This window comes from Mastomys coucha, unplaced genomic scaffold (genome assembly GCF_008632895.1).
Source record: "Mastomys coucha isolate ucsf_1 unplaced genomic scaffold, UCSF_Mcou_1 pScaffold14, whole genome shotgun sequence".
NCBI lineage: Eukaryota > Metazoa > Chordata > Mammalia > Rodentia > Muridae > Mastomys > Mastomys coucha.
Genome location: NW_022196896.1, coordinates 119368337 through 119382569, shown reverse-complemented (window position 1 = coordinate 119382569; position 14233 = coordinate 119368337). Strand labels below are relative to the sequence as shown.

General features: G+C 52.8%; 1 protein-coding gene across 1 annotated transcript; it reads right to left on the bottom strand.

Moving 5' to 3' along the window:
- Window positions 1-1839: 1839 nt before the first annotated feature.
- Bok (BCL2 family apoptosis regulator BOK) lies at window positions 1840-14233 on the bottom strand. Its single transcript, XM_031368501.1, has 5 exons — window positions 13958-14233; window positions 13117-13368; window positions 10509-10637; window positions 3358-3521; window positions 1840-2594 (listed from the first exon to the last, which is right to left on the bottom strand). Exons 2-5 carry the CDS (start codon window positions 13337-13339, stop codon window positions 2469-2471), a joined length of 642 nt encoding a protein of 213 aa, XP_031224361.1. The 5' UTR covers window positions 13340-13368; window positions 13958-14233; the 3' UTR covers window positions 1840-2468.

The window sequence follows — 14233 nt, the reverse complement described above, 5'->3', positions numbered from 1 at the left end:
AAAAAAAAAAAAAAAAAAAAAAAAGAAGAAAGAAATCTCTAGCCAATTCACAGTGGCCAGCAGGCCTATGCTTCAGCTGTTCGCTGAGCCAGATCTGCTTCCTCTCCCACCTCTAGCTGTAACACTGAAGGCATCTGCTGGGTGAGCCCCATCAATAGCTCAGCCTGACCCCACTCGTCTCCCCGCCTTGGTAGCCATTTCCCCACATTTCCCATCACTTTGCAAAAATAAGACAGTAAAAATTCCTCAGAGACAATGCACTTCCTGTCTCCTACCCTCTGGGGTCCTACGGGGACTTGTGTCCATAAATAGCAGTGGGGGGGGGTCCTGGGAGCACCTCACTATGCCTGAGAAATACTAGTAGTCATCTCCTGGTGGTGGGACTCACTCTCATCAGAGGGAGAGACCTGTGGCTGTGAGGAGCTGTCTCTGTGGGCTAGGACCCTCTCATGAGGCCCAGTGTCCCAGCTTCCTCAAGGCCTTCCACACAACTCATTCCAGCTCCTGCCAACCCTTTAACAAGAGATCCCCGTGAGACCAGTTCAACTTGCGCCATGGTCTAGGCACTGGTAAGGAGAGGCTCGACTGGATGCTCAGCAACCTCAACTCTGGCTGAAGAAGATAGGGCAGGTGTCACTCTGAGGGTTTTTCTAGGATGCTAGATCTCAGAATTTGAAATCGTGTTCATCATTTTCTTTCCCCACGTTGTCCAGTGTAATGAGGGGCACCCCACTATTTGCACGGAACTCCATGCAGATAGCATCCAAACGAACCTGGCTTTCCCTCTGTTTTGAATATCTCTATTGCTACATCACTCCTAGACCAGCACAGAGCTCTCTACTGTGAAAACAGGCTGACTGGAGAACCAATATCAGAACCCTACCCTCTCATGTCACCAAACATTTCATACCTCTAAAGTTTCTAAAGGGGGCTACCAAGCATCCTCAAGTGGCTCAGGTGAAAGCAAAGACTTCATTCCCTCCTTGACCTCCACAGGGATGTGAACCCCATGTGGCTACAGCGCTTCCCTCTGTCTGAAACACAGCTCACCCTAACGCACACAACCCGGCAGCGGGGCAAGCTGCTAGGCTAGGTCAAAAAGAAGGGCCCAAGGGAACACAGAAGGACAGAGCCATACGCCAGCACAGCAGGGCCGGCTGGGGCTCCAAACACTCCCATTGCCTGACTTAGATAATAGACATCAGGAAAAGCTGGCTGTTGGGAGCCCAGTGAACGTGTAAGGAGAAGATGGAGTCCCGAGTGAATGTGTACTGTTTGACATAGGCATGACTGGGTCAAGGAGCCACTGCCCTCAGACCCATGGGCAGGTAAAGCCTGCCTTTGGTCTAAATGAATGTTGGCATGTACAAGCATTTATGAATGATTGGCCAGTCTGTACAAAACTAGCGACTGCAGCTTCCTCCTCTAGATGATCACAGCCTGAACTGTATCTACAGACATCTACTAAAGCTAGCTACCCCTCCCCCCAGCTATCCCTTCTCCCTAGCTCCACCCTCCCACCCACCACCCCCCACCCCCCGCTGCGCTATACGTTATAACCGTGCTGAGGTTCCAGGTTGCTGCAGCTCCCTCAGAGTGAGCACATTCCGCCTGACCCCGAAGCCGTTCTGTACACATGACTGTGTGTGTTCCTTCTTCATTCCCTCACAGTCCCTAGGGAGACCAAACCCAAGGCCATCCGGGACACAGCAGGTAGGGAAGGGTGATGCACTTCTAGGGAAGGACTGGACTTGCCCAGATTCTGAGCTCCTAGAGCGGGCAATATTTGGCAGTCCTGTGAGGACAGACACAGAGAAAGCAGAGTAGAGCCTCGCACACTTCACTGAGTAAAGCTTTATTGGAGTATAACTTCTACAGACCTCCTCATCCACGGGATCTCTTGTTCATTGGTCAGGTGAAGTAGCCTGGAGCCCCTTACCTCTCTGGCTCCTGCCATAAAGGACCCATTGTGGCTTAGGGACACCTTCTTCATCTAGAAATAACCTAAACAGCAAGAAGCCCTCTCTACTCTGCCTTTAGTGACAGTAAACATTCCTGGCTTCTCCCACATTAGCTAGAGTCACCTTCAGAGCAAACGTACAAGACCTGCTTCCCACAAAGACCGAGGCCAGCTCCTGTCAGGGGAAGGCCCCTTCCTTGGGTAGGGCCTGGGAAATCAAGTGAAAATATTCACAGGGCCCTTTCTCTAGGGCTGGACACTGACCATGACCTTCTGGCAGGAGTTCCAGGAGAAGAGCTACAGCAGACCGGACGGAGGCCAGCTCCCAGACTCTAGCTTTCTCCACTCTCCCCTCCCAGAGGCCAGGGTCCACAAAGGAATGGGGTTTGGGACAGGGCCCACAGGCTAACTGCTCCCAATCTGAGTGAGGGAGGTGCTTTGCGGGTACTGTAGGCCCCTTGGGTTGGGCCCAGGGACCCCAGGAGTGGCCCCTGCCCTGGGGGCCAGCTCATCTCTCTGGCAACAACAGGAAGAATGCCGCCTTCAGGAAGCGGCCAAAGCTGCAGAGTGTGGCCACGAGCCAATGGGAGCGGAAGCCAGGGTCTGTGCTGACCACACACTTGAGGACATCCGTCTGGGAGATAAAAGGAATAGTTAGCAAAGCCACACACCCAAGGCCCCTGGTACCTTGCGCTAGAAAAATGTCTACCAAATCACAAAGGAAACAAACAAAGGTATTTGAGAACGGAGGCTGCAGTCCATCCGGGTCAAAACTTGAGCAGGACACCTGAGAGCTAGGTGGGGAACGGTCTAAGGGCTGGCATCCTTGCCTACCCCATATTACAGGTGAAAACAGAGGCGTCTGGATAGAGCCCATCCTCCATGCCCAGTAACCTAAAAGCATCTTGGATTTGGCCAGCCATGTAGACAGTCAGGCATGGATCCTGATACCCCAACTCTAGGTCTTCTTACGAATGCAGAGGGGCTGGTGAGATGGCTCAGCAGGTAAGAGCATTGATTGCTCTTCCAAAGGTCATGAGTTCAAATCCCAGCAACCACATGGTGGCTCATAACTACCCGTAATGAGATCTGATGCCTTCTTCTGGTGAGTCTGAAGACAGCTACAGTGTACTTATAATAAATAAGTAAATTAATTAAAAATAAATTTTAAAAAGATGCAGAAAAGTGGGGCTCCCAAGAGGAAAGTGAGAGTGCTTTGGGCAGCACCGAAAGGCCTACCATCGGCTAGGCACCTTCTGGGAGCACCAGGTAAGCAAGACTGCGGAGCCTGCCTCTGTCTCCAAGCAACCCTGAGTCCTGAAGCCCCTGCCTCCTGCTCCTATCTTCCATCCTACCCCACCCTTCTGCTTCCCAGCCCCGCCCATTCTCAGGCTCACCCATCCGCCACGCCTCCGAAGCCAGGTGGCCAGGGTCTTGCGTACAAATTCCCCCAGGCAGTCAACTAGGGCGTGAACCATGGCTGGCTGAGCCTGCCGAACGCAGTCCACCGCTAGCCCGGCAGCCACCGAGTAAAGGGACACTACCTTGCCCCATGTGATACCTAGAGAGAGAGAGTTGTTGATCAGATCCAAGCCAGTGCCCAGCCCACAGTCTAATGTGAAGAGCTTCTCTGAGCTACCTTCCTGCCTGCCATCGGCTGGTGACTGGCAATGACAATGGGGACCAGAACCCCCCTGCAGGCCACCACCACAACAGGACACTGGGCTATGTGTACAGCTTGACCATTGTCTCCAGCAGGTGAGATTGTTCCCTCCTCAGACAGTTCTTAGATAGGTGGAGATTCCCAGCTTCCGATGCATACCTGCTGGAGCCTAGGATGAGACCAGCCTGACCAGCATCGGATAGAGGTGTCCACAAGAAAGAAGCGTCACGCAGCGCAGCGCAGACTGCCTCAGAACTGGATGAGGAGAACAGCAGGCAATTCAAGGGCGTGTCTAACCCTGTTTTGTCTGCAACTCTGAACCTTGATCTCGGGGCACTAGGTCAGGGCCTAGCCCTCACTTGTTTTATTTAAAAAGAAAGAAAGAAAAAGAAAAGGCCAGGCAGTGGTAATGCATGCCTTTAACCCCAGCACTTGAGAGGCAGAGGCAGGCAGATCTCTGAGTTCAAGGCCAGCCTGGTCTACACAGAGAAACCCTGTCTTGAAAAATACAAAAACAAACAAAGAAAGCCAAGGCCCACAAGAGGGCTTTCCCCCAGACCATGGACCTGCTGGGAGGCATAACTAAAACCTGGAAATACAACAGATAAACAAGAATGGGGGGGAGGGTTATATGCAGTGCCTTAAGATATAGGAATTAAGCCAGGCGGTGGTAGTGCACGCCTTTAATCCCAGCACTTGGGAGGCAGAGGCAAGTGGATTTCTGAGTTCAAGGCCAGCCTGGTCTACAGAGTGAGGTCCGGGACAGCCAGGGCTATACAGAGAAACCCTGTCTCAAAAAAAAAAAGAAAAAAGAAAGAAAGAAAGAAAGAAGGAAGGAAAGAAAGAAAGAGAGGAAGAAAGAAAGAAAACAAAAAGAAAGATATAGGAATTTAGGGGCTAGAGAGATGGCCCAGGAGTTAAGGTGGTCTGTGCAAGCCTGAGTCCCAGAGTTCAGATCCCCAAAACCCATATAAATGCTGGGTGGGTATGGCAGTACCCCCCCCACACACACACACAATAAAAGTCTTGGAAGACAGAGACAGGATCCTCAGAGCAAGCTGGTTAGCAAGACTAGCCATATTGGCAAGCTCTGCCTATCACTGAGAAATTCTGCCTCTGTAAATTAGAAGAGTTGATAATGGCCAACATCAACCTTGGGCCTCCATGAGGACATGTATGCATATGTGGCCATAGACACGAAGAACATGCATACACACGTTAAAATGGGGGAAAATAAAGAAATGTTGTATTCTATTACTAGTACTGCCAGAAAACAAGAGTAAAGTAATACACTCTGAGTAATAATCAAAACACTTTTGAGGAAGCAGGAGAATCAGGAGGTCAATCAAGGTCATGCTCAGCTGAGTAGCCTCCAGGCCCAGCCTGGACTATATAAATTCTTATCTTAAATCGGGGAGCCGAGAGACGGCTCAGGAGTTAAAGAGGCCAAGTCCAGTTCCCAAGACCTACAATCAGCTCACAACTGCTGGGACTCCAGCTCCAAGCAGATCTGATGCCTCTGACCTCCAAGGGCACAGGCACATATCCACCCACAACTATAAACATACACACAATTAAAAATTAAATAAGTGTCTTAAAAAGAGGGGGTAGGCGTAGTTGTGTGTACTCCAGCAATCCCAGTATCAGGAAGCCGAAGCAAGAGGATCTTGAGAGAGCCAGAAAAGGTACAAATAACACAGCAAGCATTTGAAAAAATAAATAAAACCTATGTCCCCTTGTTAACAGCACAAGAAGATACATTATTACCACATGGCACTGTGGCCTACTCTGTTTAAAAGCTTTAGGGGTTGGCCAGATAGCAAAGTGTTTGCTATGCAAGCATGAAGGACCAGAGTTCAGATCCCCAGCACCCATATAAAAGGCCTGGCATGCTGACATGCACCTATAATCCCAACGTTGGCATCAAAAAGATGGGGCAGGGATGACAGAAACAGAAGGATCCTTGGGGCTTACTGGCCTAGTCATCACTGACCTCCTAGTTGAGTGAAAGACTGTCTCAAAAAAATAATAGAAATAGGGGCTGGAGAGATGGCTCAGTGGTTAAGAGCACTGACTACTCTTCCAGAGGTCCTGAGTTCAAATCCCAGCAATCACATGGTGGCTCATGACCATCTGGAATGGGATCTGATGCCCTCTTCTGATGTGTCTGAACACAGCAACAGTATATATACAATAAATAAATAAATCTTTTTTAAAAAAATTAAGCCAGTTGTGGTGGCGAACGCCTGTAGGATTTGTTGAAGGAGGCAGAGACAGGAGAATCATATCAAGACTACACATTTTAGCCGGGCAGTGGTAGGGCACGCCTTTAATTCCAGCACTTGGGAGGCAGAGGTAGGCAGGTTTCTGAGTGGCCAGCCTGGTCTACAGAGTGAGCTCCAGGACAGCCAGGGCTATAGAGAGAAACCCTGTCTCAAAAACCAAAACAAAACAAAAAAATTGGAATAAGAGACTTATAATTACACATGTTCTTCTGCACACACTCATTCTCTCTCTCCTCCTCTCTCTCTCTCCCTCTCTCTCCCTCTCTCTCTCTCTGTCTCTCTCTCTCTCCATCCCCCCTTCTCTCTCACACACAAACACACACACACACACACACACACACACACACACACACACACATGAAGATGAGAGACACTGACCTAAGCACTAGCATTTACAGACTCTGAAACTCTCCTCCACCCACCTTCACACAGCAATCAGAATAACCTCATACAGTGCATGAACCAGCACACAGATGTTCACCACAGTACTATGCACAACGACCAAAAAGGAAAAACGGCATGCTCTCGAGCAAACCCCTGGGGTTGTACAACGGCCTTTATACAGCCAAGAGCCAGCGGGAAGTTTTGATGAATGCCACACACAGTGAATACCACAGCAAAGGGAAGGAACCAAACACAGAAGGGCACAAATCCCGTGCCAGTCCACCTACAGGAAACGCACAGAAGAGGCATACCCGCTGAGGCAGAACAGATTCAGAAGGGCCCGGGGGCGAGGGACAGGGAGTGACTGCTGATGGGCAGTATGTCCCCAGGATTGGGACAAACAACAGCATTCTGAGTGCTGACATTTAATGTGGCTAAATGTACAGTATATGCATGTCACCTTGATAAAAAAGGAATAGGGAGAAAACAAAACCCAGCCCCTGAAAGCCAGCCATGCCACACGCCGGCTTCTAAGTCCCAAAGGGTCTACTTGCTCTTCTTTCCAGGTAAGCCAATTCTGTAAGCCCTGCTGAGCCCCACTCCCGCTTTAACAACACTCTTGTCTCTCCAAGAACACAGCCCCAGCTCTGGGTCTGCTGAGCATCCTAGACGCAAGGATGCTCCCTCAGCCAGAGGACAGTGCCCAGTCCCTGCTCTGCTGTTAAGTGTTTGTTCCCTTGATGACATGAAGGATGAGCCTGGCATCCAAGCCACCCGGTCCATCAGAAGAATGAAGGAGCTTTGATGTCTTCCTGTTAAACAGAGTGTTCCCTGAGATGGCAACGTTCCCAGTAAGGAGCAAGGGGAGATGATGTCCAGGGGCGCCCCAGGCAGAATGCCTTCCTTCCCTGGGGCTCTTGTGTATACACAAACATGTGAAAACTATAGTTATAAACTACCCAACTGTAAACATGTACAACTATCTAATTCTGGAACATTATTTTATAAAGTTTTGGGGAGGTCAGTGTCATATTTGCTTTTTGAGACAAGATCTTTCTATTATGGATTTCTATCCTGGCTGTCCTGGAACTCTCTCTGTAGACCAGGCTGGCCTCAAACTCAGCTATCCACCTGCCTCTGCCTTCTGAGAGCTGGGTTTAAAGGCATGTGCCACCACACAACGTGATTTATTTATTTTTAGTACATATGGGTGTTTTGTCTGCCTGTATGTCTGCACCACGGAGACCATAAAATGGCTCAGATCACATAGAACTGGATACAACTGGAGTTCTACTGCTTATAAGCTACCAGGTGGGTATAGTAAATATTCCTAACTGCTGGATCAGCTCTCCAGCCCCTATAATTCCAGAACATCTTATCCACATAGCCCCTGATCCACACACCCCCCTATACACACACAAATCCTAATCTGCTATGTTAACATATTCTGCATATTTTGAATTTGTGTGTGGCACATTTAAGGCACCGTTCTACCTCAGTTCTCTTCGTGGCTGACTAATACTCCACATGGAGTATTGGTCAATTAGTCAATTAACGGACACCAGGACAGTGACTACTTTGGGCTCTGCAAATAATGCTGCTGGGAACACACAGCCAGGCTCCTCTTGGGTCTTAGTTCTTTCAGGCACACACCTAGTGGCAGATTCGGTGAGTCATGTGGAAACGCCATGCTTCACCATTTGAGGACCTGCCAGGCTGTTTTCCACAGCACCGTACTCCACACATGTCCTACCAGCTCAGAGTAAAGGCTGAACTCCCCACGTCCTCATCAACACTGTGGATGCCTGGCCATCCTAGCAAGTGTGAAGCCATTCTGGCACCATGACCATCTCGAGTGCTTGTTTGTAAAGTCTGCTGGTGTTTCCTGGCTGCCAGGGAGACGGTGGCCACCCAACATTCCCATGGCCTTCCTTCCCCACCCCCTCCCCAAAGCTTAGAGACAGACACTCAGACACTCTGTCTCCCCGAGAGGATCTCCCAGAGCGAGTGCCTCTCTGGGCTGCCTCCATGTTCAGGGTAGGCTTGAGATCAAACAGGGATGCTGGACATGGGGTGAGGTTACTCTGACCTCTCCCCAGCTCACACTCACTACCACCCAAGGCCCCAGGCCCTCTCTCCTGCTCACACCTACCACTAACAGAGACCCAGCCCACCCCCACCCCCCCAGGGTGATCCTAGGCTCACTGCAGCCATCCACAGACCAGATCTATAGTCTCCAAAGCAAAAAGTTCCTTATAAATCCAGCCACTTACGGCTCGTAAACTAGCCTGCTTGACAGCCCAGAGACAGACACCCAGGCGGCCACTCGTGGCTGGCGTCGGCTGGAAAGCTCCAGAGAGGACAAGGGTGGTCCTCCACCCAAAAGGCCTGGCTGCTGGCTTCCCTCCTGAGTCCTACCCACTTGTCATTCCTACCAAATGCCTGCAGGTTACCCCTCAAGGAAGGGACAGGAGCTTGCCCATTAACCCCTGGTACAGTTTCTCCCACCCCCACACCACAGCCCTTCTCCGCCCCTCCCACTCCACCACCCACACACTCACCTACTTCCCACAGCCCAGCCCCTGCCTTTTTTTAGTACAGAAGACGCACTAGCTGACCCTGATGTGTCATGCGATGCTCCTGAGGCTAGCCTGGGCTACCCCACGCCTAGGCAAAGACCACATGGATCTGGTTGGCGTCAGTGATACATATCGACAAAGTGCCTATTGGATTTCTAAGAGTGTGGAACGGAGCCGGGCGGTGGTGGCGCACGCCTTTAAGCCCAGCACTTGGGAGGCAGGCGGATATCTGAGTTCGAGGCCAGCCTGGTCTACAGAGTGAGTTCCAGGACAGCCAGGGCTACACAGAGAAACCCTGTCTTGAAAAACCTCGAGTGTAGAACGGGAGGGTTTGGAGAGATGAATCTTGCAGCCTCCTGTAAGTCTAGGGCTACGAAAGAAGGGAACTTGAGCCGGGCGGTGGTGGTACACACCTTTAATCCCAGCACTTGGGAGGCAGAGATAGGTGGATTTCTGAGTTCAAGGCCAGCCTGGTCTACAGAGTGAGTTCCAGGACAGCCAGGGCTACACAGAGAAACCCTGTCTCAAAAAAAAAAAAAGAAAAAAGAAAAAGAAAAAAAAAGAAAAAGAAGGGAACTTGAGGCCAAGTGGGTGGAGGCTGCCGGAGCTAGCCTATCGCTCACTTCTGAAGCAGACATGGAAGCACCTGGGAAAGTCCCAAGTGAGTGCGCTCACAGTCATCCAGACCAGGGCGCCCCTAATCTCCTAAAGTGCCCCGAGACTGGCCGCTCTCACGGACTTAGGGATGCTCGGTTTTTTGTTTTTGTTTTTCTTAAATGCTTCACGTGGATCTAGCTGTGGAAAGTTAAGTACTATGGTCACTGAAAGCCCAGGATATGTCACCGCAGTCCCGCAGAAAGCTGCCCCCCTGCAAGATAGCCTTAGCCAATGCCCGGCCAGTATCAAATGGCAGGATCGTGCGTGCCCTCAGAATGACCAGCAGCCCAGCCAGCGGGGCGGTTCAGAAGATGAAGGCACCTACAGCCAAGCCTGAAGACTTGAGTTCAACCTCTGGGACGGAGTGGAGTGATGAAAGGAGAAAGCCACCACCAGAGGTTGTCCTCTGACTGTCATGTATGTGCAGTGGTTCAGTGCAGTGGTTCAGTGAGGTGGTTCAGTGGTTCAGTGCAGTGGCTCAGTGCGGTGGTTCAGTGCAGAGGTTCAGTGAGGTGGTTCAGTGCGTGAGCACACATACCCACACAAATTAAAATGTAATTAAAAAAAAAAGCAGGTGTGGTGGTGGTGCACACCTTTAATTTCAGCACTCAGGTAGGCGGATCCTGAGTTCAAGGCCAGCCTGGTCTACAAAGCAGAGCTAGCTCCAGGATAGCCAAGGTTATACAGAGAAACCCTATCTCAAAAAAAAAAAAAAAACCAAGGTCAATTAATAAATAAAACTAAAGAGTGAAATCCCCAGCAGCCCTCCCAGTGCTGTGTGAGGCAGCTCTTCGCTGGGCTGGTGTGTTACACGGTTCAGAACAGCCTCACATGCCAGGAGGCGTGCAGGGTGGCAGCGATTTTGGAACCCATAGGGCTGTGTTAAGAGACCCCAAGACCTTTCTATTCCTGCAAGCCTGCCTGATCCACACACGTGGAGCCTCTCCCGGGGGTACCTCAGGTAAACAGGCCAGACCTACCCGCTGAGAAGATGTGGCCTGCTACTGCGAGGAAGGCATCTGTCACCACAGGTTCAGACTGCAGGGGGATGTGCAGCTGCCGGGCCACATTCCGGTAGATGCTGGGACGGATCTGCTCCAGCTCATCTCCTGCAGGGGCACACAGTGGGGGTCAGGTCCTCTCACACCTTAGCCCTGTGGCCGGCACTGACCGAGACTCAGCGGTATACCAGATCCGCCTGACCCCACTTGACCTCCAAGCTAACACCTTCGCTAGGCTCTGACCGACCCCCACTTTACCTGTTTGACTCCCATCCCTTTACCTTATCTTGCTTCATTTGACTCTCCCAACCTTGGCCCCATGAACAAAGAGACCTCCAATCCCCCTAGGGCAAGCTGGCTGGGCCAGTGGGACAGGAATCCTGCCGAGGTACATGGGCAGTGCCTGCTCAGTGACTCACGGCAGGCAGGCAGGCAGGCAGGCAGGCAGATGAACAAGTGGATGGGCTGAGCAGGAGGACCCAGGCAGGCAGAGCCCAACATGGAGTGGGGCTTGGCTGGAAGACCACATATATACAGTCACCCCCTACAGCCTCACAGGATGATGCCAGCTTAGGCCCTGGCATTAGCATCTCTGGTAATGGCTCAGTGAACTGACTTAGGCTGAGCCAAGGCCTAGGACAATGGTACCTACCGCCCACATGCCAACCTAGGTTCCTGGTGCCAAACGGGTGTGTTTTTATGTGGTACTATATCAGCCCAAACAGAGCTGTGCCAAGGAGATGCCTTCCACAGTCCCGCCTTGTCCCCTGGGCTGCAGTGCCCTTGGCAGTATCATTCATGCACAGGGGAAGATGGTGGCCGGGAATTCCACACAGCCTCTGATTGGGTGTCCCTGGCCCAGGCACTTCCCCAGCCAAAGCAAATAGGGAAATACTGCTGCTGCTGCTGCCTGGCCTGTCCCAGCGATAAGGGCACCCACGTCATCCCCGAGGCCAGCTGCACTCTATCTAATTAATTAAGATCTGGAACCAGAGCAGAATCAGGAGGAGGGGGGCGAGGGGATGGAGAGATAGCATGGAAATTCCCAACGACTGCCTGGCACTGGCCAAGGATAAACCCTGGGGCCTTTGGAGACTGACCCTAGGAGAAGGCTCAGGGACACAAGCTAGGCTGCTTCCTGCTATGGCTGGGGCCCTGCTTGCTTGGGGTCAGGAATTTATCGCTGACCTTAGGAGAATTCACCTTCAACAGTCAGGACAGCACCGAACATAACCTGGAGGAAGAACACGCGGCCACTCGTGCTCTCTCCCTCTGGGAGTCCCCTTAGCTGTCTAGAAAGATCTGAACCCCCGAGGGCAAGAGAGAGCACTGGGTGATGGGAGAAGCCCTTAAAGTTTCTGAATACTCAGAGGGCTTTCTGCTGAGAACAAGGCTTTGCACCCGTGCCTTTCTACCAGGACCAGTGTTCAAGGCTCTCAGGACCGACAAAAGGACTATGAAGACAGAAATTGCATGGGTCAGACCCAAGGCAGGACTTTCCCCCTTTGCCACCCTCAGGTCTTACAAGAGGCCAACACATCCTTTCTCCAGAGAGAGCCAATGGTCTCCTTTTGTCTGCTGAGTTTACCCAACCAAATCTCCCATTCACATCCCCAGAGACAGCCGCCCTCTGTCCATGCACAGCCCTCCGGGGAACCCAATTCAGTCCGAATGGACTCCGCCTCCCTCTAATTCTTGAACAGGCCAGGTTTATAGAGCCCTGCTCCTTGAAGCCAGCCCAGCACAAAGACGCAGGGATCTATTTAAAACAGCGTGTGTGTACACCTCATCTCCCAGGAAGCCAGGTCTTACTGGGCTCCCTTCCTCCGACCCACCTACCCATTTATTTGTCTCTGCTCTCACTTCGAAGTCCCTTACAGCCCCAGGCCCCAGTCTGGCTGTGCTAACGTGAACTGTCCTGGATCAAGGATTGGCTATCCTTCCCCATCACATGTCCAGGCCTTAGAGGAGCTAAAGAGTGCTGCTGAGCTAGCTAGCTATGTGTGACCCCCAGAAACAAGTGTCCTAGATATCCTTCAAGAAGGCCCTGGGGGGCCTTCCCATCAAGGGAAACTGCAGTGGGTGTCGGACCTCGGCCAATAACTGAAAGGCCTATTTTCCAAAACAAACATTGGGACACGTGGTACCACAAAGGATTTTTTTTTTTTTAGTCCAGCAGAGTACAAGGGTCACAATAAAGTTTAGCTGCTAAAATACTGCTCTCCCAGAGCTTTCTGTGTTTTATGGCAAGAATGTCTGTGATCTAGACTAAGTAGGCATGAGGGAGGGGGGGTGCTGACAAAGGAGCCAGCAAGCAGGCAAGCCTGGGGATGAACAGAGCAGCACCAGCCTGGGTGGCCTATCCTTGCACCCTCTCCATTCCAGACAGATCTGGGCTCCCACGCACGCCTCCTCTTTACGCCAGAGGGAGGGTGAGGCACAGCCGCAGAGGGGCTGGTCATGTCTCTAGAAGGTAATGCCAGTGCAGAACAGGGAACCCGAAACCCAGCGAAACCCAGCGGGCAAGCCCATCCAACCAGCTATAGAGAGGAGGCTGGGATGGTACCTGCTGGTGCCCCACACTCACCCAAGCGCAGCAGCACTGTGCACACCTCTGCCAGGCGTCCTCCAGGGGCAGGCGAGGCACGCTCTGGAGCGCTCCAGGAGAGGCCGGCGCGCAGAAGCCGCGCGTGCACGTACTCCCGGCCTAGTGCCTTAGCCTGGGCTACCAGCTCCTTGTCTGTGGGCGAGCGATCAAAGGCGTCCATGATCTCCGCAGCAAAGACAGAAGAGCGCCGCAGCACCTCCATGGCCGAAGCGCAGGCGAGAGGCGCCACACCTACGAACAGACTTGAGTTCGGCCCAGATCGCCTCCAGCCAAGCGGCGAAGGGACTCCCGCCACTCGAGGAGACCCGGAGGCGCGGCGGGAGGCACGGGGGTCCCCACCGCGTGCGCCCCGGTCGCGTCCGGGGCCGATTCAAACAACACGGGAGGTCGGCTGGGAGCCGCTCTCAAAAAAAGGTTTCTGATAGCCTCGCGTGTTGCACCCCAAGCCTTTTAAAACAGTGTCACGTTCCTTTTAGGTTCTAAATTAAATCCCGCAGGTCCTGGCGGCGGTGGCCAAGGGTTGGAAACACCGCGGGGAAGTGGCGATAGGTTCTTTGGTCACCGCGCCCAGGCTCGAGGACCAGTTTTCGGGGAGACAGAGGATGCAGAGTAGCCTGCTGCGACCAGCCGACAAGCAGGACCCCGCGGGCTCCTCCCTGCCGGCGAGTCCGGGTCCCAAGGAAAGGCTCCAAACCTTTCGGCGGTCCCCGGGCTCGGAGGCCACGCACCTGTGCACCTCGCAGAGCCAGTGTTTGGCCCCGGTGTCGCCGTTCCCATGGTGCTACATCCAGGGGACCGACGCCACGCCCGCCCGACTCACCTCTCCCGCCTCATGGCGCGCAGGGCGGCGGTGGAGTTCTGGTTTCAGGACCCGCTCGCCGCCGTCCCCGCCGGTCTAGACCCTTCCATTCAAAGCCGCGAGCGCGCGCCCCGCCCCAGCGCCCGCCCCGTCCACGCCCGAGCTGAAGCCCAGGCTCCGCCGGTCCTTCCCGCGCGCTCGCAGAAGTCTCGGTCCCGAGGGGTGCGGGAGGCGTACCGCGGATTCCCCGCGGGCGAGAAGCCAAGCTTAGGGCTTCGCCTTCTAAGGAAACGGCAA